We start from the raw sequence: 27,443 nt of genomic DNA, 5'->3' as shown, positions 1-27,443 counted from the left end.
TCCTATTTAGGAGATGTGGGTCTAATTTTGGGAACCCTGCACTAATTTTTAGTCCAACACTGCCCTTTAGTGGCGACAGACAACTTACAGCCATCCAGCATTAGGGCAGCATGGCACTGCCATAAAAATCAAATGCATCATATGCTGCCTACACACATTTATGTGCTTTCGGAAATAGGCTCTATAGACAGCAGCCATATTGTGAAGACATTCACAGGTGTTGCCAATGATACTAATGAAGGCTCTGTTCCATTCTGGTCAAACAGAGTCAGGGTGCTGATAGTGTGCATGTTGGCTCACTGGAAACACTCTGCTACACCAGTGGGTCTAAAATTTGGGTCCAGGGACCCTCATGGTTCCTTAAGGGGTTTCCAAATGGCCCCTTACGGATGTGTAACTCTGAGAGTGTACAAATGGGACGAAATGGACACGTAAGTAAAAAAAATAAAAAAATCCCTTGTTTGAAACCAAACCTACCTCCCGATGATGTCACTGGTAGGCAGGTTTCTGAACTGTACAACCCTCCTCCGAGACAGACCGAATAGACGGGAATTGGGCCATCTTATAATGATCAATTAAATGAAGATATGTTGAAAATATGGTCCTTTAAACCGATGCATTTTTAATACTCAAGCCAATGATCTTAATATCAGAACAGTTAAGAAAATTAACAAGGAACCAATACACAATTCAGCCCCCCCCCACCCCCGCAACAGGAAACAGTGACAATCAAATAGAAAGTTCATCAACACTGTTCAGCGTGTTCATCCCAGTTAAAGCTCTCAAACGTCTTCTTTGACCACTTTGGGTGAAGGTCCCTCGTTGTTGGCGCTGTCGGCGACCACTTCCCCTCTCCTTTTCTTGAGGCCCTTCATCTTACGTGTCTGCAGCTTGCCCAGGTCCTGCTTCTGCATGTGCAGCCGGCCAAACTTGGTGCCGAAGACATTATGGGAAATGTTCTTCTTCTTCTTGGGCTGAAAGAGGGATGGAGACAGGAGTTTGGTATTGTAAGGCTGGTATATGATGTCATTGGGGAGGTTGGGGGGGATTCTGCTGGTGTTGCAGTAATGACATCTCCAGCACTCACAAGGAGCGATGTTCTGGACCCTTAACACGCCACAAGGGCATTGCATCGCTGGCAAACCCTCATTTTGACTGTGTGCATGTGCCTCAAATTCAGCTGCTATGAAAAGTGAACCCCCCTCCAGGATCAATCTGTCTTTCTATCCATCTATGATTGACACGTACCAAAGTGAATGTTGAATTACTACAGTGACTTGACATTCTAGTCTTACATAGCCAGGAAATCTAAATGCTCGGGCTAGAGCAGCACCCTTTTGTAGTCTTTGTATTGGTTCTGCAATGCAGTTATTTATACATGTTTTATTCTGAATAGCTTCCACCCAGTTGTAGTGCATTCACTGAATTTAGATGTTACCATAAGTATCAGTCGATAGAGATCTCAAATTGCGAGACTAGACATAGAAAGACTAGAAAGTAACTATGTTGTGTATTTACCTTCAGATTTTTGGGCTGTTTGTGAGCTGTCTTGTACAAGTCATCTGACGCAAAGTGTGTTCTTCTCAAGGCAAAGTCAAACGATGGTCCTATCTCCTCAAGCTCTATCCTTGGTGTCCGGCATCCGGACTTCTTCAACAGAGTCCTGCAACAATAACCTCATTAACCTCATTTGGCTTTTCTGTTTTGAAAGCGTAGTGTCAAGTACATCTATGAAAAAGACTACTGAAAGAGAAAGCCAAAATACACAATAATCAGGAGGGGAAATAAACCTTTCTTCTTTTACGGATCAAAGTGGGTGGAGTATCCAAAATGATTTTACCTGGCTGGTAGCTGATAAGGGAGACCAGTGGTTCTCAAACCTTTTCATGTAAAGGACCCCCAAATTGACACTTATTAGCCCACGGACCTCCATTTGAAAAGATACATTTTAAGGACCCCCAGTTTGACATGCATTAGGGCTACGGACCCCCATTTAATGACATTTCTATCTCTGGGACCCCAATTCATGTTGTAAAATCAATGTTGAGAGTGTACTACAAATGGAACCAAATGGACCCGTTAGGAACCAGTTAAGGTTCTGCAATGCAGTGCCCCCTATCCATGGATAGGGGGCAGGTATTAATAAGAATTTATTCTTCTTCCTGCTCCTTTTCGCTCATGGGTGTATGTGAATTAATTAATTATTGATATTATGATTTGTATGAACTGTAATACACTACCATATGCGAAACAAAATAAAATGAAATGAAATGAAATGAAAATTTGTACACTCTCAGAGTTACAGACCCATAAGGGTCCATTTGGTGCCTAATCTATCATTTAGCTGGGGACCCCCTGGAACTCCCTCAAGGATGTTGTTGCTGCACATGACAGATGTTTGTACCTGTAGCTGCGCATGTAGATTTTGCCCTCCAGTGCAGTGAAGTGGAGCACATGCTCCAAACCAGCCAGACGTACTGAGGGTACTGTAGGCCCTCTGAAGAAGTCTGGGAGGTCAAAGAAAACATCAATATAGCAACATTGTCATCAACTCATTCTGACAGACAGCCAACATTGAGTAGTGCTGAGCATGTACCTATGAAGAGACTCTTGAGGCGTCTGTGCTCGTTGTCGGTGTCAAAAGCATCCCCAGCAAACACCAGCATCGGTTTGGTCCCCTCAGGACATTTACTGATCTGTGATTCAAAACAGAAATAAAATGAGACATTTGAAACGTTTGTTTAAAAACATTGCTGAAATGTGATTATTGATTACGTTGCCATGGCTCATGTGTGCCCTTGACTGTCTGGCATCTTCCAGGTCCTCAGGAGAGTGTCTTATGAACCCAGGTTCTACTTCTACTACTACCACCACCACCACTAAAATAAATAATATTACTAATTTCATAGAACCTTTCTTAAATGTTGTCTTACTGTACAAACTCTACTTCAACAAGGGTCTGTGACCTCTACCTCACCGAGCAGAAACCTCAAGCACAAAAGTTGCTTTGCTGTAATAGTGAATACATAGTGATGCTAGTCTGACAAGTCAACTTAAGTATGTCTATTTTAATGCTGTGCAATGTTTGTCATTTAAGCTGTTCTATTTAGATTTTCTTTTTTTACTTGACTACATTTAGAAAATAGATTATGCCGAGCCAAACTGTTGGTGTCCATTAAGAGGAACAGAATGCAAGTGAGAACGTTCACATCAACTGGGATCACTGGTCTTGCCACATACTGCACTATAATTGATATTTTGAGGAATTAGGCCTGTATTTTAACAACTACTGGGGTGGCTCCAACGTACTGGATTGAAACCACCCACTCAGCAGTTCAGAAACCACACATTAAAGATGAAAGAGAAGGCTGATAACTAGCTTGGAATAACACTTGTGGGTTTTTGGGAATGTCTCCTTTATAACTTTTGAAACAGTAATAGTACACATCTGAATGTTTTAAATGAGCTGCATAGTGGCTGGTATCACTGATGGACTCGAACCTTACCTTGAGGTCACCCAATGACACGTATTTCTCAATGCCGAGTTCAATCATATCGAGCACATGGAAGTCAAAGAGACGACCTATAGTTATAAAGAAATGAGAAATTAGCAACTCTTCTATAAATTGACCCTCCCCACAACAACTCAAAGCACATTACTGTAGGTCAGGAAAACAGTTGAGCTGCAAAAATGTATTAGTATTACAAATTAATTTGTGCTTCTCATGAACAACTGGGTTAATGGTGGTCAGAAATTCTGACCACCATTAACGTGGTGCTGACAATTTTTACCATTGGGCTAATAGAGCCTGCTTGGTTGCCAGGGGATAAATTGAAGCTTGGCCTTCAGGTCAAAATTTGTGTCAGATCCTGTGTCAAGGTGAGACATGGCGTTTGACATGATTTAAATGTCTCAATAGTAGAGCAGGGAGACCAAATACAACCATCCCAAAGTTATATTGTAAAAACGTTACATAGTGCCACTTTAAGTGTAGTTAGTAGTATACATTTGAATATCTTAGTTCTACTGTACATGCAATAGTACAGTAAATATTTGAGATGTTTCACCTATGTCTGTATAAGGATGTATGAGTGGACTTGTGGATGGATTATGACTGGATTTATTTTATGCAGTCAAGTTTATTTACCAAGTATGAGATTGTTTGGACGTTTCTTGTTGTGTGAACCAAACAGAAACAGAGAACAGTCTGTCTTCTTGGAGAAGAATTCCTGAGAGACAAGCAAAAAGATAAGAATGAAATAGCCATTGGAAAGTAGGTGAATTAATTCTAATATATTCACAGTGTTTGAATGACAGTTCATTTACACTGACCAATGATGTTGAATCTTCAAATGGGCGGGTTATGTTTTTCCTAAAAGAAAAATAAGAAACAATGTAAATCCATTTATTTACCTCAAGTCAATAATGGAAAATAGCTCAGTATGATCCTTATTATGTTCTTGTAGTGTGCTGTGGAACATGTTTCAGATAGTTTCACAAATATGTATGCTATTGTGGACATTCTTGTGCTGTGCATAATCCCAGGCCTAGATATCAAGCAGCTAAATCCCATCATTATGGCAAGTTGGGTATTTTTCACTAAATCTTGCCACCCGTAGCATTTGTTTACAGTAGCCCAGGATATTGTATGTTTAACCACTTTGAACCTGGTGTCCCTATTTTGGGCATGTCTTTATAGAGAAGCATTATCACAAATTTCCACAAAAGTATAAATATTTTCGTAACTTTAACAAAATAGTGCTACATAGTACAAGCTCAAGCTCACCACACATTGCATTGAGGCATGACAAAGTCGTTCGACAAAGTATAAAATAGGGATGTGTGTGTGTGTGTGTGTGTGTGTTAATGGAGATGGTGTCAGATGACATTAACATAGGAAATTTGCTTAGTAACAGAAAGACGTTTATCGACCAGGAATTCACAGTATATTGCAACATGAAAAGTAGACCTATCTACTCTGTGGTTGTTTGAAGAACATGGGTTTATATCAAATAAATGTCATTTCATTTATTGCTCCCCTATGTTTTGCATTTGTGTCCCTCTTTTTATAAGGAATATAAAAAGATCGCAATAAGATGGCAATAACACAAGATTGATTGCGATGTGTCCCACCATGATTGGAAAACGGATGCTTTATTCTCCCTTTTTATATTCTGCATATCCTATATTGTGTATATTTTTCCTCTGGCTGCAACACAGTTGTATATCCTACTCTGTGGTTATTTGACGAAAATGGGTTTGTATCAAATAAATGTAATTTATTGCATTTGTGCCCATCTTTTTATCAGGCATCTTAATAAGATGGCAATAACACAAGATTGATTGCGATGTGGCCCACCATGATTGGAATACGGATGCTTTATTTTCCTATTTTATATTCTGCATATTTTCCTCTGGCTGCAACATAGTTGTATATCCTGCATCAGTAAAACAGGGAAGATGTATTGTTTTTTGCAAACCTACTGTATGTTATCTAAACATTTCTACTCTTCACACTGTTTATACTGTATTACTGCACACCACCCTTGTATTAGAATACAAGGTATTGTGGTGTGGAAAACAAGCTGCCAGGATGATGTTTGTCAGGACTTTAAAATTCATGCATTATAGCTTACTTCTTGTACATCACTGCATTGGGTTTCTTCAGTGAATACTGTGGAGTGAACACAAAGTGTCGTGTCAGATGTCACATAACTCCAATCATACGTTTTCAGTTGGATTCTTTCCATCATGCAAGTTTAATTGCTAAAATGTACGCCAAAATGCTTTAATATACAAATGTAAGCATTTATCTTTAAATAATGCAATAATAAATAAAATAACACAGTTTGTGCCTAATTATCAGAGTACTTACAATGTCCTTCAGTGCCTGTGTAACAGTTTGGCTTGTGTTTCCTCCTTTCATAATCATAGCACTTTTCATGTGTTCTTTTAGCATCGGCGCTCTGCCTGCTAGGAAGCGCTTGGAGCGCTTTGTCTTGGGTTTTCTGGGGAAACAAACAACAGTAGAAAGAAAGATAAGTTATATCAACTAATGCTTCATTTATACCCTTCGTGCAACGATGTCATCTACAAGCTCTTCCAGTTGTCTGTCTGTGTCTGTGTGTGTGTGTGTGTGTGTGTGTGTGTGTGTGTGTGTGTGTGTGTGTGTGTGTGTGTGTGTGTGTGTGTGTGTGTGTGTGTGTGTGTGTGTGTGTACAGTACTACTATGTCAGTACCTGCCAGTGTACTCGTCTTGGAGGTAACAGGATAGGTGGGCACCAAGGTGTTCAATTGGATATGTTTTTCCAAAATGTTAAAAAATATATATATTTGTAAAATGTTTAAGTAAAGTTAATAAGTATACATTAGAATATGCTTAAACATTCGACACGGTCTAATATTTCTACAATTGCTACAAAACCTGTATATCCAGTCATTTTGGGAAGTTGAAGGATAAAATTAAGTCTGATAATGATGTACCTTGCATGTTCACATTATGTATACTGCACCTTACTTAAGTAAATATTTTATTTTTAACATTTTGTACAACATATTCCATTTTACATCGAGGTGCCCAGATGTCCCTAGTGCCCACCTATCCTGTATCCCTACTATGAGATCAGCACCTGATGCCAGTGTACTCGTCTTGGAGGCCAGTCTATAATTATTTTTCGATTATTTTTCTATGTGCTCGAGTCTTGTTGCCGCCTGCATTTGTGCTATTTCGAAACAGGTGGTGCATACCAGGATGTTGATTGATTAAAGTGCTTCCAAAAACTTAGCCTTGGATCAAGACTGTCATAGATGCATTTTATCGATGTTGATATTTGCAAATATGCGATATATCATAGTCTTGATCCAAGGCTATTCCAAACTGAACACAGAAAAAGAAAAGAGTTTATTGACAGAAAGTTTCTCATGACATGACAACGGTGGATTTATATGAAACAAAGACTTGACAGAAACAATAAAAGAGGATAACCCCAGCTGTCCGTAAAGGCACAATATTGGTGAGTTTATCGTAGTTAGTTTAATAAAATCAGATAGGACTTCTGTTTCATGAATGGGCTGTCAATGAAGGGTATTTCAACTTAAGTGAGTCAGTAGTTCTCAGACTGTTTTGTGCCAAGGACCCACAAAATGATGTATTTGGCCATGGAACCCCCCCTCCCATCTGAAAATGTTTTGTGGCAGATGTGGGACTCCCAGAAGAGAAGATTTGTGTTAAAAATAGAGAGGGGTTAAAATGATTGTGATGCTATATTAACACATTTGGCTGTGGAACCCCTGGAACCCCCTTAAGGACCTTTGGGGGTCCCCGCCTCCCCGGAACCCCGCTTTGACAAACACTGATCTAATTTGCTTGCGGTTAGCTTATATAAACTAAGATTAGAACTGTTCCAAGATTTCTTGTATCGATTCTGACAGAGATCTTGACAGTCTTCGTCCTAGGCTACCCTACCGACACTAGGGTGGTGTGACCACATTTGTCTAGAGCCGTGGTCCTCTCAGTAGGGTCCGGGGACCCCCAGTCCCCAAGAGGTTTCCAGGGGGTCCCCAGTAGCCTTGGATCAAGACTGTCAAAGATGTATTTTATCGATTTTGACATTTGCACATCTATGATACGAAAGTAAAAGTCAGACTCGATAACACACAATGATAGTCTTGATCTAAGGCAGGAGTTTTCAACGAGTGGTCCGGGGACCACCAGTGGTCCTTGAGGGGGTTCTAGGGGGTCCCCAGACAAAATAATAGTTAGGAACCAAATTGAGCCTTGTGTGTCTAACTCTGAGAGTGTTCCATTTGTACACTCTCAGAGTTAAATGAACACTGATGATGGTGATACAGTGTAGATTGAGAGCCCCAAGAAATCTAAATGGTTGAGTCCCTGGCATATCTTTTCAAATGGGGGTCCCTGGGCTAATATGTGTCAATTTGGGGGTCCTTGACGCAAAAAAAGGTTGAAAACCACTAATCTAAGGCCATGTCACCAGCAAAAGTAGTTAATACAGCAGCAAAATGTCTCAGAAGCTACCGGTCTAGAGCTAAGTTGCTAGCGCTCTTAGTTTAGCTGTTATTTAGTTTACGACCAAAGCTGATTAAAACCTACTACTATAACGTGCACTTCTACTAACGTACAGACACTGAATAAATAACATTATATAAACTTACACTACTCCATCTAGTTGAGACATGGTGGCGGTTAGGGTTTATTTTCTTCTCTGATCTGTAGCTGTAGACTTTCTCACGCTGCTGTTCCTCCACGTGAAAATTCACCTCACCGGAAGACAACATTCACGTACTTCCGCGTACGTCATATCCATACGACACCGCACGTGCACATGCATGCGCATGCATGTACGCGCACACGCGCGCGCGCACACACACACACACACACACACACACACACACACACACACACACACACACACACACACACACACACACACACACACAAAGACAGGGTAGCTATTACACTACATCGATAATTATTCTAACAGACAACTTTCAATAAGAAAGAAACCAAATACCAAGTAACGAAAACTAGTGCAGCCATGCTTAACCACTAGAGGGCGTCAGTGGACTATACATGTACATGATGGGCAGCAGCTCTTCTTGGTATTATTATGCATTCATGTCCACGATGATTGGACATAATCTGCATTCATGTACTCAAGTACTGTACTTAAAGGTTGAGGTTTTTTTTTTTTTTTACTTTCTTCAGTATTTACAATTCTCAATACTGTTACTTCTACCCCACTACATCTCAGAGGAAAATATTTTACTTTTACTCCACTACAATTATATGAAAACGTTAGTTACTATTTACTTTGTAGATTTTGATTATTATTACAAAACACACAAACCACTTGTAGCTCACACATTGTGAGCTACAAGCTCACATGTGTTGCATCGCAAGGCATTGTGAGCTTGTAGATCGGCTATTTTCAAAGGATTTTGTATACATTTTGAACTTGTGAAATGGGTCATTCTGCACAATGAATACTTTTGCTTTTGGCACTTTAAGTATACTTTGATGCCGAGTTTTGTACTTTTATTCAAGTACATTTTTAATACAGGACTTCTACTTGTAACAGAGTAGGCTATATCTACATTGCAGTATTGATACTTTTACTTAAAAATGTTTTTAAAAAAGAGTACATTTCCCACCACTGGTAGTTATAGCCTACTTTCAGCCCATAATAGGATTAATGTACCATAATAAAGGCATCCTGACTAGTTGCATCACTGTAGCCTACAGCCCTGTGCCCTCATGTGAACATCACTGCCCTGTGCCCTCATGTGAACATCACTGCCCTGTGCCCTCATGTGAACATCACTGCCCTGTGCCCTCATGTGAACATCACTGCCCTGTGCCCTCACGTGAACATCACTGCCCTGTGCCCTCACGTGAACATCACTGCAGAGGGTCATGCAGACAGCCCAGAGTATCAGTGGATCATGTGAGCTGTTTCCCAGACAGCCTTTCTACACGTTCAGCTATGGCATGCCCCACAAATATATGTTTGTAAACAAACAGGCAGAATGTCTATGGGCGTTTTCACAATTTAAAAAAAGTGTCCAGAAGATTAGCTATGTCCAGTTTGTCAACCTGTGGATATTTCCAAAAATACATTTCCAAAATAAATACAAAATAATATATTTCAAATTTGTGGTTGTGCAAAGTGCACACATAAGTTCACACATACACTTATGGATAATGTTTTGCAGTAGGAACCATGCACACAGCCCCTTCAAGCACCAAAAGGTGTGCTATGACTAATATTCAGTATTCTTCATTTACTGGATCCTCAATAGTTTTGACATGATTGAAGAATGTCCAGTACTACGTTTTTGATTATCTTTGCTGTCGGGTGGAAACCTCATATGTGAAAACCTTTCAGGATTCAAATTCCAAAACACCAAAAATGGCTGATCTACAAGCTCAAAACATGACACGATGCGTTTTGAGCTTGTTACTTTTGTGAGACACTGTAGTATGATGAAGTAGGGCATTGATTTAAGAAAAAAATGCCAGACAATGTTATGTGTTTTATAACAGAACTTATAATTTACTGTCCAATATTTTCTACTGGCACAGTCAAGTGCTTAGTTCGCTGGTTCCACTGAGTACAATAGCTTTTATACTGCAGGTCTTTAGTTCATAACAATTTCATGTCTCATTTACTGCAGTGTACCAATGATGGAATGAGGCGTGCATGAAAAATTTAACACAGCATAATGGTATGTACAGATCAAATCACGGGTGGCTTTTACATTCCATTTGGTTTTCAATTGTGAAAATTCACAGAATTTGTGATTCTTAGTGTAATATTTACAATCAATACATTGTTCCCTCTCTTTAATCCATTTCATTAAATCATGTTGGAATTTCAGCTGGCTAATGTATTGCTCTAGTCTAGTATGTACAACTTTTAAATGGCTTTGCCTATTTTTAATGTGTCTATTTTTGTTAAATGTGACAAGCACCATGAGTTGCGGTATTTTTTCCCTTGTATGCCTAGTGTGTATTATGGAAGTAACAATAAAACTCATTCTGATTCTGACATTCATTGCCATTTTCAGACCGACATGAACAAAAGACAAAATGACAATCCAGATAAGCGAGCATTTTTTATTATTATTATTGAAGCATCAAGCTCATAGTACAGATATAATTAGCACATCTTGACCATTCAAAGAATAGCAAAAAGAAAGAATTAGAACAGCAAAGTTTCCCTTCCGTACATCCTGATACTTCCTGCAATTGCTCCCTCTCTCACTCAGGGGAGGCTTTTCGCTTTCCTTTCCCATTGGATTCAATAGGTAAGGCAAGATTACCCACTTCAACCCTGGCGTATGTCCTTATAGGTGAACATTTTCAAAACATTTTCAAATTGGAAAATGTTTTGAAAATATTTGAACATTTTTGAAAATAGGGCTCAAGTGGTTAAAAAAGAAAAGAAAAGGAAAAAAATAAAGAATAGAGCCACGTGATTGAGTTCGCTTTCAAAATGTCACCCCTTAACTAATTAGTGTTGAACACTGGTTTTACAACAGAAAGAAAAAGAAAAAACAGTTGGACAAAGAAAAAAGAAAGATTGGTCCGCAGCAAAAATGCATTCCTTACAAAATGTTTTTGTAAAAACTTTACCATCGAAGAGCATAAAATGCATTTCAGTTTTCAGTATAAAAAGGAAAATGATTCATACCAATAGGACTACCTACTACCCAAGGTTGTCAAACCTAAGTAGTACTTAGTCCCCCCCCCACCCCCCAAAAAAAAAAGTATTGTGAAAAAACAAAACAAAAACCTAAAAATGTAACGTGATGAACATAAAGAACCTATGACAATTGTGGCAGATCACTTAAAGGTAAAGATATTTCAGGTAAGGACTCCAACTAAAAATTGGTCCTCTGGCAAAGAAAACAAAACAAAAAACAAACAAACAAATAAATAAAATAAAATAAACACTCCAAAAAAGCCACGACAGACATACTGGAGGGCAAGCAATTCCAATTGTCAATTTCACTTGGAGTATTTGCATGAATTGTTCATTTATCTAATGGTCCACTGTTATTTTCTGCATAGTTTTCAAATACTTATGCCTTAAGTGATCCAATACACAATTTACTGTTATAGGTGCCATCCTAATAAATTTGATATTTAGTTCCCAAAATAGTGGGTGAAAGAACATGTAATCCATGAGTGCTGAAGGCAGGGCAAGGTTTTGTAACTCTAGCTGCGCACACAGATTCAAACCAAGTCTGCATTCTCTGGTAGAAAGCATACAAATGCCGATGATAATTCAGCAATTAATCAAAAGGCAACCCTCCCCATGTAACTGCTACATGTCTAGCAACAGAATTACCAAAATGCTCAAGCTTCAGCACTGTGCCCGATTTATACTTAGTTGCGCACCAGTGTCGCATGAAAATAGCCGGTCTACAAGCTCCCAATGTGTCGCAGTGCAACGCGTTGTGAGTTTGTAGATCTGCTATTTTCGGTATGAGACTCCGGCTCAACTAAGTATAAATCAAGCTTAAGGAATACAAACTGTGATTAGACAAATGAACCCAATCACTCAAAAAAGGAAAAGTGTCCCCACCAGTCCATTAAAACCTGTATCAGGATGTGGCGGTTCACACCGAGTATTAGCCAGTATAAAAAACCCCAAAAACAAACAAACAAAAAAGAGGGTGAGGTACACAGACCTTACTTACACAGGAGGAAGAGACGGTAGCACACTACACTGTCAAGCAATACAGCACTAGTAGTCACATGCACCATAGTGTCACAGGATTTTTCCCCTCACTGAACAAAGGGCATTGATAGAACAAAAAAAGAAAAGGGGGAAAAAAGAAAGAAAGAAGAAGAAGAAAAAGATGAATAAATAAAACTGCTAGGGAGCCACATTTTGGACCAATTCACTGCAGAAAGAAATGTCTGCGCACAAAATTAATAAAATGGCAGTTTATGCAACAGTTATGTGCGGAATGATCCGGGATAACCCTGGCATGCTCAGATAGGTGGGCCTCTATTGTGTGCTTACCGATTTCTGTATGGTGGGGAAAGGGAGAGAGAGGATGTATATTGTTTCAAAAAAGAAAAAAGGCTTTGCTGGGCAAGCGCTGCAGTAAGCAAAGTGTCTGATTCATTATTTCCCATTCAGAGCCCCAGCGGTGCAGCCAGTGGGGCTACTCTTGTCATATCACGATTCTAGGACCAGCTGACAGTCTGACTTTGTTGCAGGGGCGGTGGGTGGGGGTGACTCTGCTGGGACCATGGGACAATGGCTGCCATGCTGGACGGCAGAGGGCATTGTCCTGACCTGTACACCATAGCTACATGGTGTGGGGGCGGAAGGGGTGGGGAAACTGGGTCTCCTCGAGTCATACATTCACAGCTAAAGCTCTTCTCTAGAGACCTCTACATTCAACAGGTAGGACAGCCCATTTGTAGCTGGCTGCACTACATTCAGTTGGGACTCAAAGTACTCCCCCCATTTAATCAATTTATGTGAGCATTTAGAGGGTTCGTGGGGAGTGTGGTCGGGGTAAAAACCTCTAGAAGGTTCCCATTTACAGCGTTATTAAGCTTAATTCATACATTGTAGTACAAATTTGTAAAATAACACAAGTTATTTTTGGCAAGCGACACAGTATAATATACTGTGTATATACAGTATTATATATCATAAGCCTAACATATTATATTAGGCTTTACAAAGGAGAAATAAAGGGAACCCTAAGTGCACGTTCACCCAGACCCATGCTGGATACGCAAATTAATTATGGATTCCATTACTGGGCATTAAAATATAAATGTACTGAGACATTCAAGTGGCCTAAATGATTGTCGAGGTGTAGACCCATGGCTGACCGAGCAGGGGTGTGTCAGACTAGATTATAGCTTGGCTTCAAAGCCAGAATAATGAATAGCCAAATAAGGAATTCTATTGGCTTCAGTGCAGTTCACTGCCAGGAGCACACAAAATTACACTGACCAGTACGAAGCCTTGAGCTTTTCATCTCAATAGTGCAACAATAATCATGAGGATGTAGTTACAGATTTCTTTCATGAGAAATCCATTAAAAGTGTTCTTTAAGATCAACAGAACTTTTTACAGAAGTACAGATCAACAAGGAATAGAAACAAATCCTTGTGTGTATGTCACATACACAGACTGGTGTATGAAACACAAATTTGCAATTGCATATTTTTCATAAATGTTATGTATTTGATCTTTTAAACAGTTGGGTTGGATTTTTTAGATCTATTTTGTTATTGTAAAGAACTTGTTAACTTGCTGTGAATGAAGGTTATCGTTATTATGGCTTTATTATGGCTGCACTTTAAGTGATTCTAAAACACATTCAACTTAAGACAAAAACAGTAGCTCTCCTTTTTCATACCAAAATAATATTCTTGGCCTCACCTGTACAAGATGTGAATTGTTAAAATGCACACATAAATAGCAAATAATATAAAATTATTAAGCTGGGTGTTATAACCTATGTTATGTCGACAGACACAGTTGATGGTAGTTGACTGACAGGGGTCAATAAAAAATAAGAAATAAAAAATAAAAACCTCAATAAATAGAAGATGTGGACTCATCTGAGCATGCCAGGGCCCCTGGCCTAGTGAGGGCGAAAGCCTTGTCTGTGAGGAATGAGGGGGGAAACCTGCAGGAAGGGACAACTGCACTGGGCACGGTTGGACAGCCTGAAACAGAGCATGTTTAATTCCTCTACATGCACTTCAAGATCACAGCAAGAGTGAGCTAGAATATCTAAACAGAGAAACGAGCTTTCATGCAAGAGTCCTAAGGTACAACAATGCATACAATTCAAACTGGAAGTTAAACTACGGGCCGGGGCGGCCTCTTCTGTGCCAAGAGATCCTAAACAACGACGACAATCGTGGAGGGGGAGGGGAAGGGGGAGGAGGAGCCTCTCCGTCGGGGAAGAAAGCCGAGCGTAGGGGGGACACCCCCACACATGGCCAATGACTTTCTTTTTACGTTTCTTCTTCATTCTGGACAGCTCAGCTCTGCTGGTTCTGCTGGCGGTTCTTGGCGTAACTTGTAAAGACAAAATTGTAATCGTTGAATTGGGCCAACTGGCGGTCGAGGCGCTTGTAGCCCTCGAGTTTCTGGGCGGAAGAAAAGACACTGCGACACTTGGAACTCTGATGGAAGAAGAAGAGGAGAAAAAAAGAGACAATAAAAAGGTTGTTACATGAAAAAAGCATTTCACTTGTATTTAAAGCTCGCATGAAAGCATGGCTATATGTCAGAGGTGTTTCTTAATGTTGTGATACTATGGTCATTTAACTTTCACTGTATAGTGTATAGCTTCAAGTAGTGCATCCTCATAATTGGATCCTCAAACCTTTGTCTGTCTATGTATACTGTCCTCACTGCCCGCTCTTGCAAGACATTCCAACGTAGTGTATATGAATACCCCCAAGGCCTTGATCGTTCAACATACCTGATTCACAAAAAGTGTAGTCACAAATTTCCCTGGCTTGAAGATGTCCACCACCTTCCTGATCAAATCATCGTAGGACGTCTGGGAGAGATTGGTTTCGAAGCTGACGTAAGAGAACTCTGGCTCTGGAGTGATGTGGATGGTCCAGTACGTTCCCTGCTGGAATCAATCACATTTCAAAAAACAATATTTACTACAGATGCCAGCAATCAAGGAAAACATAACAATGATGGACACCTGATAGCACTTCTGCTTTATCAAAACAGGACAGTGAATAAAGTCCTGGAGGTGGTGAATAAACACAAATACTCCAGACAGAGCTACTTATTGAAGATCTTAAAGTGTGTGACAGTCTAAAATGTCAAACGTTTGTATACACATACTTTTGGAACACACTTTTTAAGTACATGTGTTAATCAAATAATCTTTAAATACGTTTCTTTGATATTTTGTATATATGAATGAATTGACAAAACATTTAATTGTTTTTTATAATCCACTAGATTGTTTAACCACATAAGCCCTATTTTATACTTCGCCATACAACATGCAGAAAGAAATAGGTAAAATAGCCGCTCTGATGTCTATTGTGAGCTTGTAGATGTGCTATTTTTGGTATTTTTGAAATTCTGTTGCATCCATAGATATTACACTGGAAAGAGGCCATTATAAAGTCAAAGGTTACCAGTAACTTACGTCAGTCTTCATTCCATTCATTGAGTATCCACAAGGGTTGAACATTGTGGCATCAATCACAGAACCTGGAATCAGGTCACGTATTCCACTCATCTGAAAAAAAGAATTACATGCAATTCACTCACACAGCGGTTTCCAAAAGTACTAGTCAAAAATAGCATGAATATAAACAAATATACAAAACGTACATAGACCGGGGGCGGATCCCGACTCTACAGGCCCCTGGGCCTGAGACAAATCACATACACATACTCACACACACACACACACACACACACACACACACACACACACACACACACACACACACACACACACACACACACACACACACACACACACACACACACACACACACACACACACAGACACACACACACACACACACAGACACACACACACACACACACACACACACACACACACACACACACACACACACACACACAAACGCAAGCCTGCGGTGCAAATACAGTGCAAATATATCATCCTAAATAAACCTGCATTCAGCATTAACCCTGAATAAAACCAGTAACTCTGTCTGCAAAGTACTTAAGCCAATAAAACAATTAACCAGAAGCAGACAGTCACAAAGTATACAAAACAATGTAGTGTAACAAATAATGCATATTTCCATGTCATAGCTTGTATGTCCTTCACACACAAGTCAGAGGTGATTGACAGGTATTATTATTTGATTGACTTTGATTGATTTTCAAAAAAAACTATGGTTGTTAACTCCTGCAGAGTTTGGCAGAACTGTGTTGGGATATCAAAGAGCGAGAACTTTGTGTGTGATGTCACCTTATTAACAGCTTATTAAGTAGCCTACCTGGCAGGATTTTAAATAATAATAATGTACCTTTATTGAAAGGATGAACCCCAGTTGTACTACTTTACAGTATACAGAAGGTGCAGGGGCCTTGGGCACCCAGAAAGGACAGCAACTTCTTTTTTGATAAGCCCTCTGGGCTTTTTGTGTTATACTTTTAACATCATTGTATAATCGTACCACAGTACTTTTTGCAAACTGTTAATAAAGTATTCCACCAATTAATCAATTAATCAATCAATAAATCAATGAGACTGTTGGGACACTTCTGACTGACTTTAGAGGGGCCAGTGGACCACTTTAAGGGAATGAATACATCTCAGTAAGTTGCAGGGGAATGTTGGGAGACTTACACGAGTGACATCATTTGCAGAAACACCATCTTTCATGTAGAACTGGTCCATGATCGCTGGGTCAAGGTCACTCATCAGAACTTCCAGTGTCTGATCTGCATGCTTGTTCTCCCAGAACTCTGGCAAGTCCAGGGTGAACAGGTACCTAGAGGAAAAGAATGAAACATCTTAGAATGTCTAATAATCATTACTGACTATACATTAGTCATGTATAGTCAATATTTATACAACTCAATTTGAATTCGTATAACACGTGTCACACTGTACATAGGCAAATTCAAAGTGTCACATGTGCCTTACCAGCAGTCAGAGTTCAGGCGGCCCATACAGTAGGCTGCTCCATCTGGAGAGGGAAAAATGATGGACACTGTTAGTCGTCATGTTTGTTCCCATGTTCATGAGCTCATGGTGACCCAGGCATGTGGTGCACAGCACAGTTTGTGCTGCGTTGCTGAGTCACACAACACATTCTGTCACTCTCTTAGTCCTGTCACACTTGAAACATACAAGACTAGAAATCCAAAGCTCATATGCATGTATTCTAGAAACATGCTTTATTTTTTTAAGAGGGTGATACATGGCAACAATTTAAATCTACAGTCTTTAAGTTTTATGTCCGTGTTTCTCTCTCCCAGTACTGAGAGGTAATTGCAATGAAATTACAATAAAGATGGCGGCGGCATCTAGTATCCAATCCGCTGCTTTAAATCATTTATTGACATTGTTAAACAGCCGGTGTCCTACTCGACACCAGGGTTGGAATTTTGAATGGAAGAGACCACCTCCAACCTCTGCAGATGTGCTAGTTAAATTGTATTAACATACTCTACCATACAGAATGGTTAGAATATGTCCTGGACTGTAGCTTTAAGGGTAAAACATGTGCTTTATTTACCCAGGTATTCCTTACTTGGGAAAATCTGGCTGAGAAATTCCACTTCCTCTTGGAAGTTTCGATGAGGAAATTCCTGATGGATGGGCTTCATGAAGTTCTTGCGAGAATAGAAGAAATTCTGTTGAGAAAAAATGCCCATTGTAATTTAAAATAGTCACAATTTGGATATGAGATGTAAAAAGAGTTTGTTCAAAGACTACTGACCAGGATTAAATATACTCATTGAAATCTATAACGAGCAAGTGGACCCATAAGGTCCATCATTAAATTAACACTGAGTATTTAACTGTGTGCATGTGGATTACATGCAAGATGCTCTCCTCTACCCTGGAGCACAACTCATGAGGCGCATGCACCATTTGAGGTTGAGTCAACATATTGTGCCCTCCTTTTCTCTCTCTTTTCTTTCTTTCTTTTTTCTCTCCTTTTTCTTTTCTTTTCCTTCTTTTTTCTTTTCTTTTTCCTTCTCTTTTTCCTTTTCCTCCTTTTCTTCTTTTTACTTTCTTTTTTGTGTTTGTGGGTAGGTAGGTACTGTAGGGGGGTATTTGGGAGCAGGGGGAAAGCTGGAGGTGATGTTTTTAAAATAAAAATAAAAAAACCACAAGAAAGCACTGATCAATATCATATTGCTGGTAAATCTACCAGTAAATGTATCTACGGTATGTATCTATGTACTGTATGTGATGTATCTCTGCAGAATTGTGGTATAAAAATGTAATTATATTTAAAAAAGATGCTCTCCACTCACCTCGATGGCATCAAAGCCGCAATACTCCCTGGCGAGTTCCAGCAGAGGCACCAGTGCTTGCAGTAAGAGGGTGGTTCCACATGTCTTCAAAATGAAACGTCTCTTGGAGACAAACATGCTACTCTCACTGGGGAGGACAAACAGAGGAAAAAGGCAGGAAGGGGGAACAATTAGAGCAGTGGTTCCAAAACAGTGTGCGGTGAGATGACAAAATCCCAAGGTACACTGGGACTTGTCACAAGTCCAGGTGTGTCTTGAGATTTTGTGAAAACCACATATTATTGCAATACTGTATATACAACTAATACATTTTCGATATCAGTACTTTGTGCAAACTCGTTTCCCAATACAGAGCCAAATTATAAGTAAGTCATTTTGATTTATTTTTCTTCACAAATGTTCTAAAATAATGAAAATAGCAGATCTACAACCTTACAAAGCGTCACGATCCGATGCTTTTACAGCTTGTAGATTGTCTATTTTTGGTACTTTTGAGTATGAAATAGAATGCGTGGTTAAACTTAGGCATTAGGATATGAATACCGAGATTTTGACCTGGCTTTTGATGTGCCTTGGACACTAGAAGTTTGAAAACCTCAGAGTTAGACTAACATGCCACTTTGACCATAATTACACACTGCAGTAGGCTTATAACCGGTCTCCCGAGAGTCTGAAATGCGACTGGTCGAGTTTGTAAAAACTACTGGGTCTTTGTAAGGATATTGGGCAGTCAAGTCCCCTTTCTTTTCTCTTCAGGTAGAAAAATATAAAGATGGAGACAGTCTAGGTCAGTAGTCAGGCACAGGAGGGGGAAACTGATGATACTAAAGCTGTTCTTGGTAATTGTGAGCCTACGGGGTATGCAGGGTAATTGTCTAATCCAATACAATGTCAACAGGCACAGAGACAGACACCTAGGGCATCACAATGAAGCGTTGACTAACACAGCCCATCTATTTAAAGTTACCATGACGTGGCAGTGAAAATAGCTGTCATGACCTGGATTCACCTTGTGCCTGCTTAATGCTCCGTCATGGACACCCAACTGTCAGACAGTTTAAACTGCTTAGCATGTCATAAGCCAGTATACACTTTTGGAACCAGATGGAAGGACTGGGTGCTGGGGGCGGGGGCTTCCTATGGCATATCACACTGGTACTGTTTTTTGACAACCCTGATTGGCCAATTTGGGATACTGAAGGATGGAATTTGAATATCATTTCAACATTTGGATGCTTCATTGTAGAGACAAGACACCCGACACTTGTGCAGTGTACTGTCGTTGATAGTCCATTTGAAAGCGAGGCAGCACACCAAGTCAGTGGCCAGTTTACGGTATTCAGGGTTGTCTCTAAATGGACATAGCAATCTTTACAAATATTTCAACTCTCCTTCACAAGAATAATTTGGTGTAATTGTTTGGTGTAAAAAATGTTTTGTTGTTTATCAATTACAAAGCAACTTTCATGAGTTGCCATTACCTGAATTTACACTAATGTGATTGGATAGTGTGATTCTCGAGACAAATTATTGTTATTATTGTTATTATTGTTGACCATGTATTCAATGCCAAATTTTTAATTGCTGTCGAACTATGTAAGAACCAAGACCCAGCCAATTAGCCCTTCAAAACATACTATCTACACCTGTCTGAGGATGGTTCCAAGCTGCCATGGCACTGGAGACACAAACAGATTACTGTCTAAGCCTTTGTAATCTGCTGAACAGGAAGGGAAAGGAAGTAAGAGAGTATATACTGAACTCACCTGAGTATATAAGCTTCCTGCTTGTCAGTTTTTGTCACACTTATGATCAAACAATGCACATTCTCCAAAAGTTTGTCCCACTCAAACCTGAAACAAGAAAGAGAGAGGGGGAGGGATATAGTGTTACAATTATACACAAACATACCTATATAGACTAGTAGTGCCCTGTGGGATTATCCCACCTAAATGCCCAAACAAGGAAATAAAAATGTCTTGTATACGATGAAGATGATGTCATTAAATGATCCAGAGCCAGTTAGGAATGCGAACCATCTTGAGCACGATTATTCAAAAGAAATGTTTTCTTTCTAAACTTAAAGGGCATTCCTCGTTATTCAGACAGCCTAAGGGCTAGTTATAAAGAGAATGTAAAGTTCCAGTATATGAGGATGTGCTGGAACGGGCTTATCAGATACCAGCAAACTTTCCAATTTCGCAGGCGAGTGCAAATGGTACATCACTTATACTATATTCTCTGGGAAAAGGAAAAAAGGCTGCAATAGAGACTCTCACATTGACTGCCTTTGCTTTCACAGGCAAAACAAACACTTCACAGTCAGAGTTGAGCAGCAATAAAAGGCAACTGCAACCGGGCAGAAAATCTGCAGGATATTGTGGATTTGGGCTTCGGGTCCCGTTTTAGATCCCTGGTATTCATCGCTTGGCAGAGCACGGAAGGCAGACTGGCGCAAACACAGCTTTCTGCTTTAACAACGGGCAGGCTTCTCCCTCACTATCTCTCTCTTTCAGCACCCCTCCCTCCAGCACTCGGTACTCAAGGACAGCTGCAGTGTTGAGGCAACCGCGTCACATTCCCACTACAACCTTGGAAGGGCAGCCCAAACGAGCAGGAGAGCGCATGCGGAGCGTCCATTATGGTAGCAGAGACTGGTAGAGAAAGAGTGAAGAGCACATCGCTCAATGGGAATTTACCAGTAGGGAGTATTGCACAACCCCACCCCGCCCCCCTGCGAGATGGTACAGGGCTGCATGAATCAACCGCCCCTTCTAGTGGTCCATATTTTTAAAAAAAAGCTTTTGAGCTTTTGAGTGCAAAATGTGAGAGCGCTCGGTTAAGAATCCTTTCGAAACGTCTCTCCAGGCATCGGGTACATTCCTCGAAAGCCTTTCCTAAAAAGCAGCAATGCAAGGCATGAAATGTTCTAATGATCGATGATCGATGCTATAAATGTGTTAGTGACAACAAACACTATCTTAAAACAGCAACTGGATTAGCAACTATTGACACACAAATATATTACTTGCTGACCAAGTAGAATAAAAAAAGAATGACTGAACTGAGATTTGATACCTTCTAAAGTGGCAGCTAGGACTGACACGATGCCAACAAGCCACTTTCAAGCTCTGCAGATGTAGGTAGGTGACAGACAGGATACAAGATGGCGGATCACAATGATAAACAACAAACCATACATTTAAGAATAGGCCTTTTATGTGATAAGGCAAGCCAGCTTCTATACAATGAGTTACTCCATCACAACACAGACTATCATATGCCTCAGCTAAAACCACAAATTGTGCTGCAATATAGTAGGGATGTCAACGTTAGCTACAAAATAAAAAATATCTGAATATGCTTAACAGCTTACTGGTTAATTTGCAAACATTTTCATTTTCATAATAATTAAGACATGTTTCACATTTTGTTGAAATTCGGTTAAATAAATGAAATTTCAATAAAATCCTTATCATTTTAATCAATATCATTAAAGCACACTCTGGGAGTACACTTAAGTACACTCTATTATTATAATTATTATTATTTTCACCTTTTTGTATCAAGTTGAATGTTGCATTTTGAAATAAATAACTTTCTGATAAACGTGCATTCTGTGTACACATGCACCTATTCCAATCCCCACTATAAATTAGGCATACTTCAGTAATGTCAGACTGTGAGACAAGTATCACGACTAATTGCCATTGTGACATTAAAGTCCAGAATCAAGAAAGGTTGTATTTGTCACTTACTCATACAGATACAAGCAGCTATTGGTGCAATTAAGAGTGACACTAGTCTTACAAGACGGAGGCATGTGTACTCTGTGTCTTTGGAACTACAACGCAAACTTGGGCTTTCAGGATTAACAGGTTTGAACTTGACTGCAAACACCAGCCAGAGCTGGGTCAGTGTACTTCCTGCTCAGTGACATCACAACAAGAGATGTTGCAACATGCCAGCTTCATACCAAAGAGACCCTGTCATTGGAGACATGGGTAGGCTCCCGTTTCAGTGTGAAATAGACACTGAGGCTATTTCTGGTCCCTCAGCAGTGTCAACTTTCCCAGAGAAGATGGGTGTAGAAGGGGGGTAGGGCCAGATGAATGGCAGGAGAGCACCTCCCTTCAAAACCAAGACAAGAACATGTGCTGAGCCAACACATGTCTGAGTAACAGTTCTTGGGCAAGTTTATTTATTTTGGTAAACTGGAGTGATAGAAAGGTTAGTATGGCAAGAAAGGGTGGTGGTGGTGTGTGTGTTGGGAGGTCACGAGACACAGGTGAATGTCGCACAGCTGTAATAACATTCACCAAAGTGTTAATAATTAGGCTTCTATTTCATTAGGCTTATTCAACACCAAATGGCCTAAAAACCCGTATTTACATCAAGTACGTGTAGTCTTAACCTGCAACGCTGCTCCCTGAACCCTTCAGAGAGAGAAGCTTGTGGAGCCCATCAGTTTGCGAGTGAAGTCCAGATTTGTGAATGATCAGATGCCCTTGTGGACTTATTTGGACATTGGCAGGCGTCCAGCGCCGGCCTGATCCACTGACAGCGTCTCTCTTGAGCCGTTAATCTTCCCTCGCGGCAGTAAATTAATGCCAGTCGTCATGCACTCGCCTGGCCCACACACCGGTCTTAAACTAGCCTCTATGATCTGGTTAATGACTGAGAAACACTGGCTTTTCGGGCACTGGACTAATTAAAAGGACTTGGACATTGCCACAGAGAGGAGGGGAGGAGGTAGAGAAGATTAGGGTAAAATAGGTCATGGATCAAGCAGTTTCAAACAGAATACCTGTTTGCAATATAGATAGAAAGGCTAGGCTCTAGTGGTTAATCATGCAAGACAAGTTAGAGTAATGACGTATTATTTTAAATCAGCTGCTGCAATATATCATCATCTGTGAACTATTTATTTACTGCCATAAAACCACACCTCCAAGTTTCTCCACTTCATTTCACACCAAGGATTCAAAAAACAGTCTTCTCTAACCAACAAAAGTGGCTGTTTCTTCCAGAACAAATTGAGTTCAGCCCATTCAAAGACACCAGTGCTGCTGACAATGCAACCATTCATGTCTGCTTGGCTTAAAGTGGCTTTACATGGCCTAATGTTCGATGATTGATGCTATAAACGTGTTAGTGACAAACACTTTATCTTGATGGGGGGGGGGGGGGGGTCTACGGCATTTCCTAGAATGCATCCCAGTGGTTCCAAGGCAACCATACGTAAGGGTGGGAGCCCGGGAACCAATCACATGAAGAGGGTGGAGAAGGTCTGGGTGCTGCTGGGAAACGTGACTAGACCAACTGCAAGCAAGTATGTCCCACGTGGTAATAAATATACCTTAAATGCTGCTGATCGTATGGTATGAGTAGTATAGCCTTGGATCAAGACTATCACATATGTATCTTATCGATTTTGACATTTGTATATCTACGATATACGCAAGTAAAAGTCAGACTCGATAAAATACATCTATGATAGCTTTGATCCAAGGCTAGTATGAGCTACGGTTAAATGTAAGATCGCTGTCTGTCGAACCAGTTGAACCACACAAACGTTAATAACATCTCTCCATTACGGTGGAAGTAAATCCCTCAGAGTTCATATATTTACGAACTGCGTGCAGCCAGTTTCACGTCTTCCGTATTTCATTCATTCGTGACGATGTTTCTGGCCGACTGTAGACTCTTGAGTCTCTGAATACGTCGTTTGCGTAAAAAAAAAAAAAAAAAGCTGCGTCAAATGTGTCCGTATCCATGCGGCTGTGAGAGCTCCGTGCTGCCGCAGAGGTTATAAATCTTGTCCCGGTGCCTCCGCATCCAGAATAGCAGCAAATGCCGCATAAGGAATGGCTAGGAGCCAGCTTAGAGCACGCGGTCCGGTCGCCGTCTACCACATGCTGTCTGCCGGGCCGTCTGTAAAGAACACGGCCTCCTCATGACGCACCAATAAACTATGGACGGTGGGCTGCTTTCTGTGGGAAAGCCAAAGGAGATCCATTATGGACCCCCTTTGGCTTTCCCACATAAAGCAGCCCTACCTGACGTTATAAACGTCACATTCAAGCAAAAACAAACACGATGTTTCTGATCAGGAATCACCATCAAACACTATGCATATTGGTGATCGAACACACGACAGCCCCCTTTACAGCTAGACGTGCCATTTCCAAGAGATGTGTGCACTGCACTGTGCGCAGATAAAAATGAAAAAGGGGAGACAGTGTGACTTGTTGTCCCCAAATAAAAAGATCCATGTGACTGAAGGCCTCATCATACAAAGTCACTCATAAAGCTTATATATATATACCAGACCAGCACACACCTGTCAGCTGGGATTGTGTCTCCCCCCTTATTATTACATAGGCTATTACACAGCGTTACGTAGAACTGATGCATAATCATGTTATAATTCAGACTGTGACGCTTGCCGAAAATAGCAGATATCTTGCTATTTTCCACTTGACGACGCTGAGAAGAAAAATGACGGGGAAGAAGAATGAATGACTCCGCAAGTGCCAATGTGTGTGAGTGTGTGTTGGGGGGGGGGACGATGAAGTGGCCATTTTTAACAGCAGTGACGACGTGTTCTGGCGCCAGGGCCCCGACGGGGCTCATTAAAACACACGAATAACGATATAAAATGACCAGGGGGGGAAAAGCAAGGGCTTCTTAACAACCAGTTACTTAACAACTAGTTAATAACGTTCGTTATGAGTTTCTTAGGCCAGCGTCGTCGGTCTGACAGGTCGCACTGTGAGGAGCTGTGCGACAGGCAGCTGTCTAGAGGTGATCAAGAAGAAGCCTCGTTTATTATAGCTACTCCAGTCCCTGCGTGCGACGGTGTCGCTTAACCGACACGCGATCGGGTCTTTCTTGTCGGCAGGCGACAGCGTTTTCTTTTTTTTTTACATTATGTGTACACAATAGTAAACAAATAAACCTTTTAACGTTCGGCCTGTCGACCCGATCGCTCCAGGGAGTTCAGAAACACGGCAGCACACACACACACACACACACACACACACACACACACACACACACACACACACACACACACACACACACAGAGAGAGAGAGACACACACACGAACCTCGGGATGGTGCGGAGGTCCCCGGTCCCTTTGGTCTCATCTTGCCGGGAGAACCACACCTCCAGCAGCTTCTCGGTCCCCTCGAAGAAGTGTGCACCGTTCTCTTCCATGTCGTGAGACAACAAGACAACCAACAAAACAGAAAATTAAAAAACGTTGAGGAGGGGGGTCGGACGTTGGTTGGTCGACTTTAGTCCTTTTTTGCTTGAATCGGTATAATTTATTGACTCAATGTCCTTGTTTTTAAGCAATCCAGGTGTTAATTTCTTGGTTATTTTTCTTGTACCGTCTTCCCTTTTTACAGAGAATACCGTTAGCGAGTGCTAGCTAATATCGCCGGCCATACTGTGTAGAGCGCTGAATGAGCGGTGCGCACTGGTTTTATTCAGCAGCAGAGACACCGCGGCGCGCCGTCCGACCATTCACAGCGTCCCGATCCGGTCTAGGACGCTCGCGATTGGTCGCAGGAGCTGTCAAACTCGCGGAGGGAGGGGGCGGCATTGATCACGTGACGATACATTTCCCAGCGTTACATTTTGTTCTATCATAGAGAGAGTCATAGATCATCATCAACATGCTTATTATGATGATGCCCTATGTTTTTGCTTAATTTGCCTGGCCTGGCTGGTATGCTTTTGGATACTGTATATTAAAATACATAAATTAATACATAAATAGATCAAGCAAGGTGTTCAATAAAAAAATCCACATTTGGGCGATATTTACATTGTAATAAATTGATAATAGAACCCTATAAGGATGACACGCACGTAACTTCCAAGACGAAAACGCCATTTATGTAGTAGTATTGTCTTCAACGCTGGTTTTAGATTTACAGTCATCGTCATAACTCCAACTCCGAGAAAGTAAACCATAACAAAAAAAGCCTGATTTCTAATTCGTCGCATGACGGTGTCTGTCGCGTCAGCCGATCTACAAGCTCACAACGCGTCGCTGACGCTATGCCTTGTGAGCTTGTAGATTTATAGAATTATTTTCGGCACACGACATCCATCGCCATACGTCGAATTAAAAATTACGCATAACGTTTGAGCAAAAGTTATGAGGATGACGAACTCAATTGTCTCATTTTGACTGGCAAAGTATCTGTCACATGGAGCTTATATCAGTGGTTCTCAAACTTTTTCATGTCAAGGACCCCCAAATTGACACTTATTAGCCCGTGGACCCCCATTTGAAAAGATAAGCCAGGGACCCCCATAAGAGAAGATTTTTACGGCTCTATTCTCAACCATTTTAATTTCAAGGACCCCCAGTTTGACATGCATTAGGCTACGGACACGGACCCCCATTTAATGGCATTTATATCTCTGGGAACCCAATTCATATTGTAAAATCAATGTTAATTTAACTCTGAGAGTGTCCAAATGTTCCATTTGTACACTCTCAGAGTTACAGACCCATGGTTCCATTTGGTTCCTATCCATCATTTAGCTGGGGACCCCCTGGAACCCCCTCAAGTACCCCTGGGGGTCCCCGGACCCCACTTTGAGAACCAATGGCTTATATTACATCGAATGTCACACCCATAGATAGGCCTATATACTGTATCTATGGTCACACCAAGTCCAACCAGTGGTGGAAAAAGTACTCAAATGTTTTACTTATAAGAAAAAGTATCAATACTGCAATGTATGCTTTGTTACAAGTAAAAGTCCGGAATTCAAAATGTACTTGAGTAAAAATATTAAAGTATTGGCATCAAATTGTACTTGAAGTACCAAAAGTAAAAGTACTAATTTATGTAGAATGTCCCATTTCAAGTGTTCAAATGTATGATATTTT

The 27,443-nt window shown here is 40.7% G+C and overlaps 2 protein-coding genes across 11 annotated transcripts; both read right to left on the bottom strand.

Annotated features, from left to right (window-relative positions):
- Positions 1 to 720: 720 nt before the first annotated feature.
- Positions 721 to 8,287, bottom strand: rpf2 (ribosome production factor 2 homolog). The gene is made up of 10 exons (XM_084082901.1): positions 8,177 to 8,287; positions 5,877 to 6,009; positions 5,638 to 5,675; positions 4,334 to 4,373; positions 4,149 to 4,230; positions 3,507 to 3,583; positions 2,597 to 2,696; positions 2,405 to 2,507; positions 1,519 to 1,663; positions 721 to 974 (listed from the first exon to the last, which is right to left on the bottom strand). The coding sequence occupies exons 1-10, from the start codon at positions 8,197 to 8,199 to the stop codon at positions 783 to 785; spliced, it is 933 nt and encodes a 310-aa protein (XP_083939027.1). The 5' UTR covers positions 8,200 to 8,287; the 3' UTR covers positions 721 to 782.
- A 2,339-nt stretch (positions 8,288 to 10,626) lies between these two features.
- Positions 10,627 to 25,988, bottom strand: amd1 (adenosylmethionine decarboxylase 1). Of its 10 annotated transcripts, none has more exons than XM_084081757.1 (10): positions 25,638 to 25,988; positions 20,292 to 20,378; positions 18,526 to 18,652; positions 18,104 to 18,340; positions 17,778 to 17,895; positions 17,183 to 17,225; positions 16,883 to 17,027; positions 15,698 to 15,790; positions 15,002 to 15,160; positions 10,627 to 14,699 (listed from the first exon to the last, which is right to left on the bottom strand). In XM_084081757.1, the coding sequence occupies exons 1-10, from the start codon at positions 25,745 to 25,747 to the stop codon at positions 14,556 to 14,558; spliced, it is 1,263 nt and encodes a 420-aa protein (XP_083937883.1). In that variant the 5' UTR covers positions 25,748 to 25,988; the 3' UTR covers positions 10,627 to 14,555. The 10 variants fall into 10 exon arrangements, with proteins under 10 accessions (XP_083937883.1, XP_083937885.1, XP_083937886.1 ...); XM_084081759.1 differs by having other exon boundaries at positions 15,002 to 15,157; XM_084081760.1 differs by having other exon boundaries at positions 17,793 to 17,895.
- Positions 25,989 to 27,443: the final 1,455 nt, after the last annotated feature.

This window comes from Gymnoscopelus microlampas (genome assembly GCF_963454915.1).
Source record: "Gymnoscopelus microlampas genome assembly, chromosome: 16".
In the NCBI taxonomy this organism is placed as follows: domain Eukaryota; kingdom Metazoa; phylum Chordata; class Actinopteri; order Myctophiformes; family Myctophidae; genus Gymnoscopelus; species Gymnoscopelus microlampas.
The sequence above is the reverse complement of the archived record's forward strand: the minus strand, read 5'-3'. Positions and strand labels throughout refer to the sequence as shown.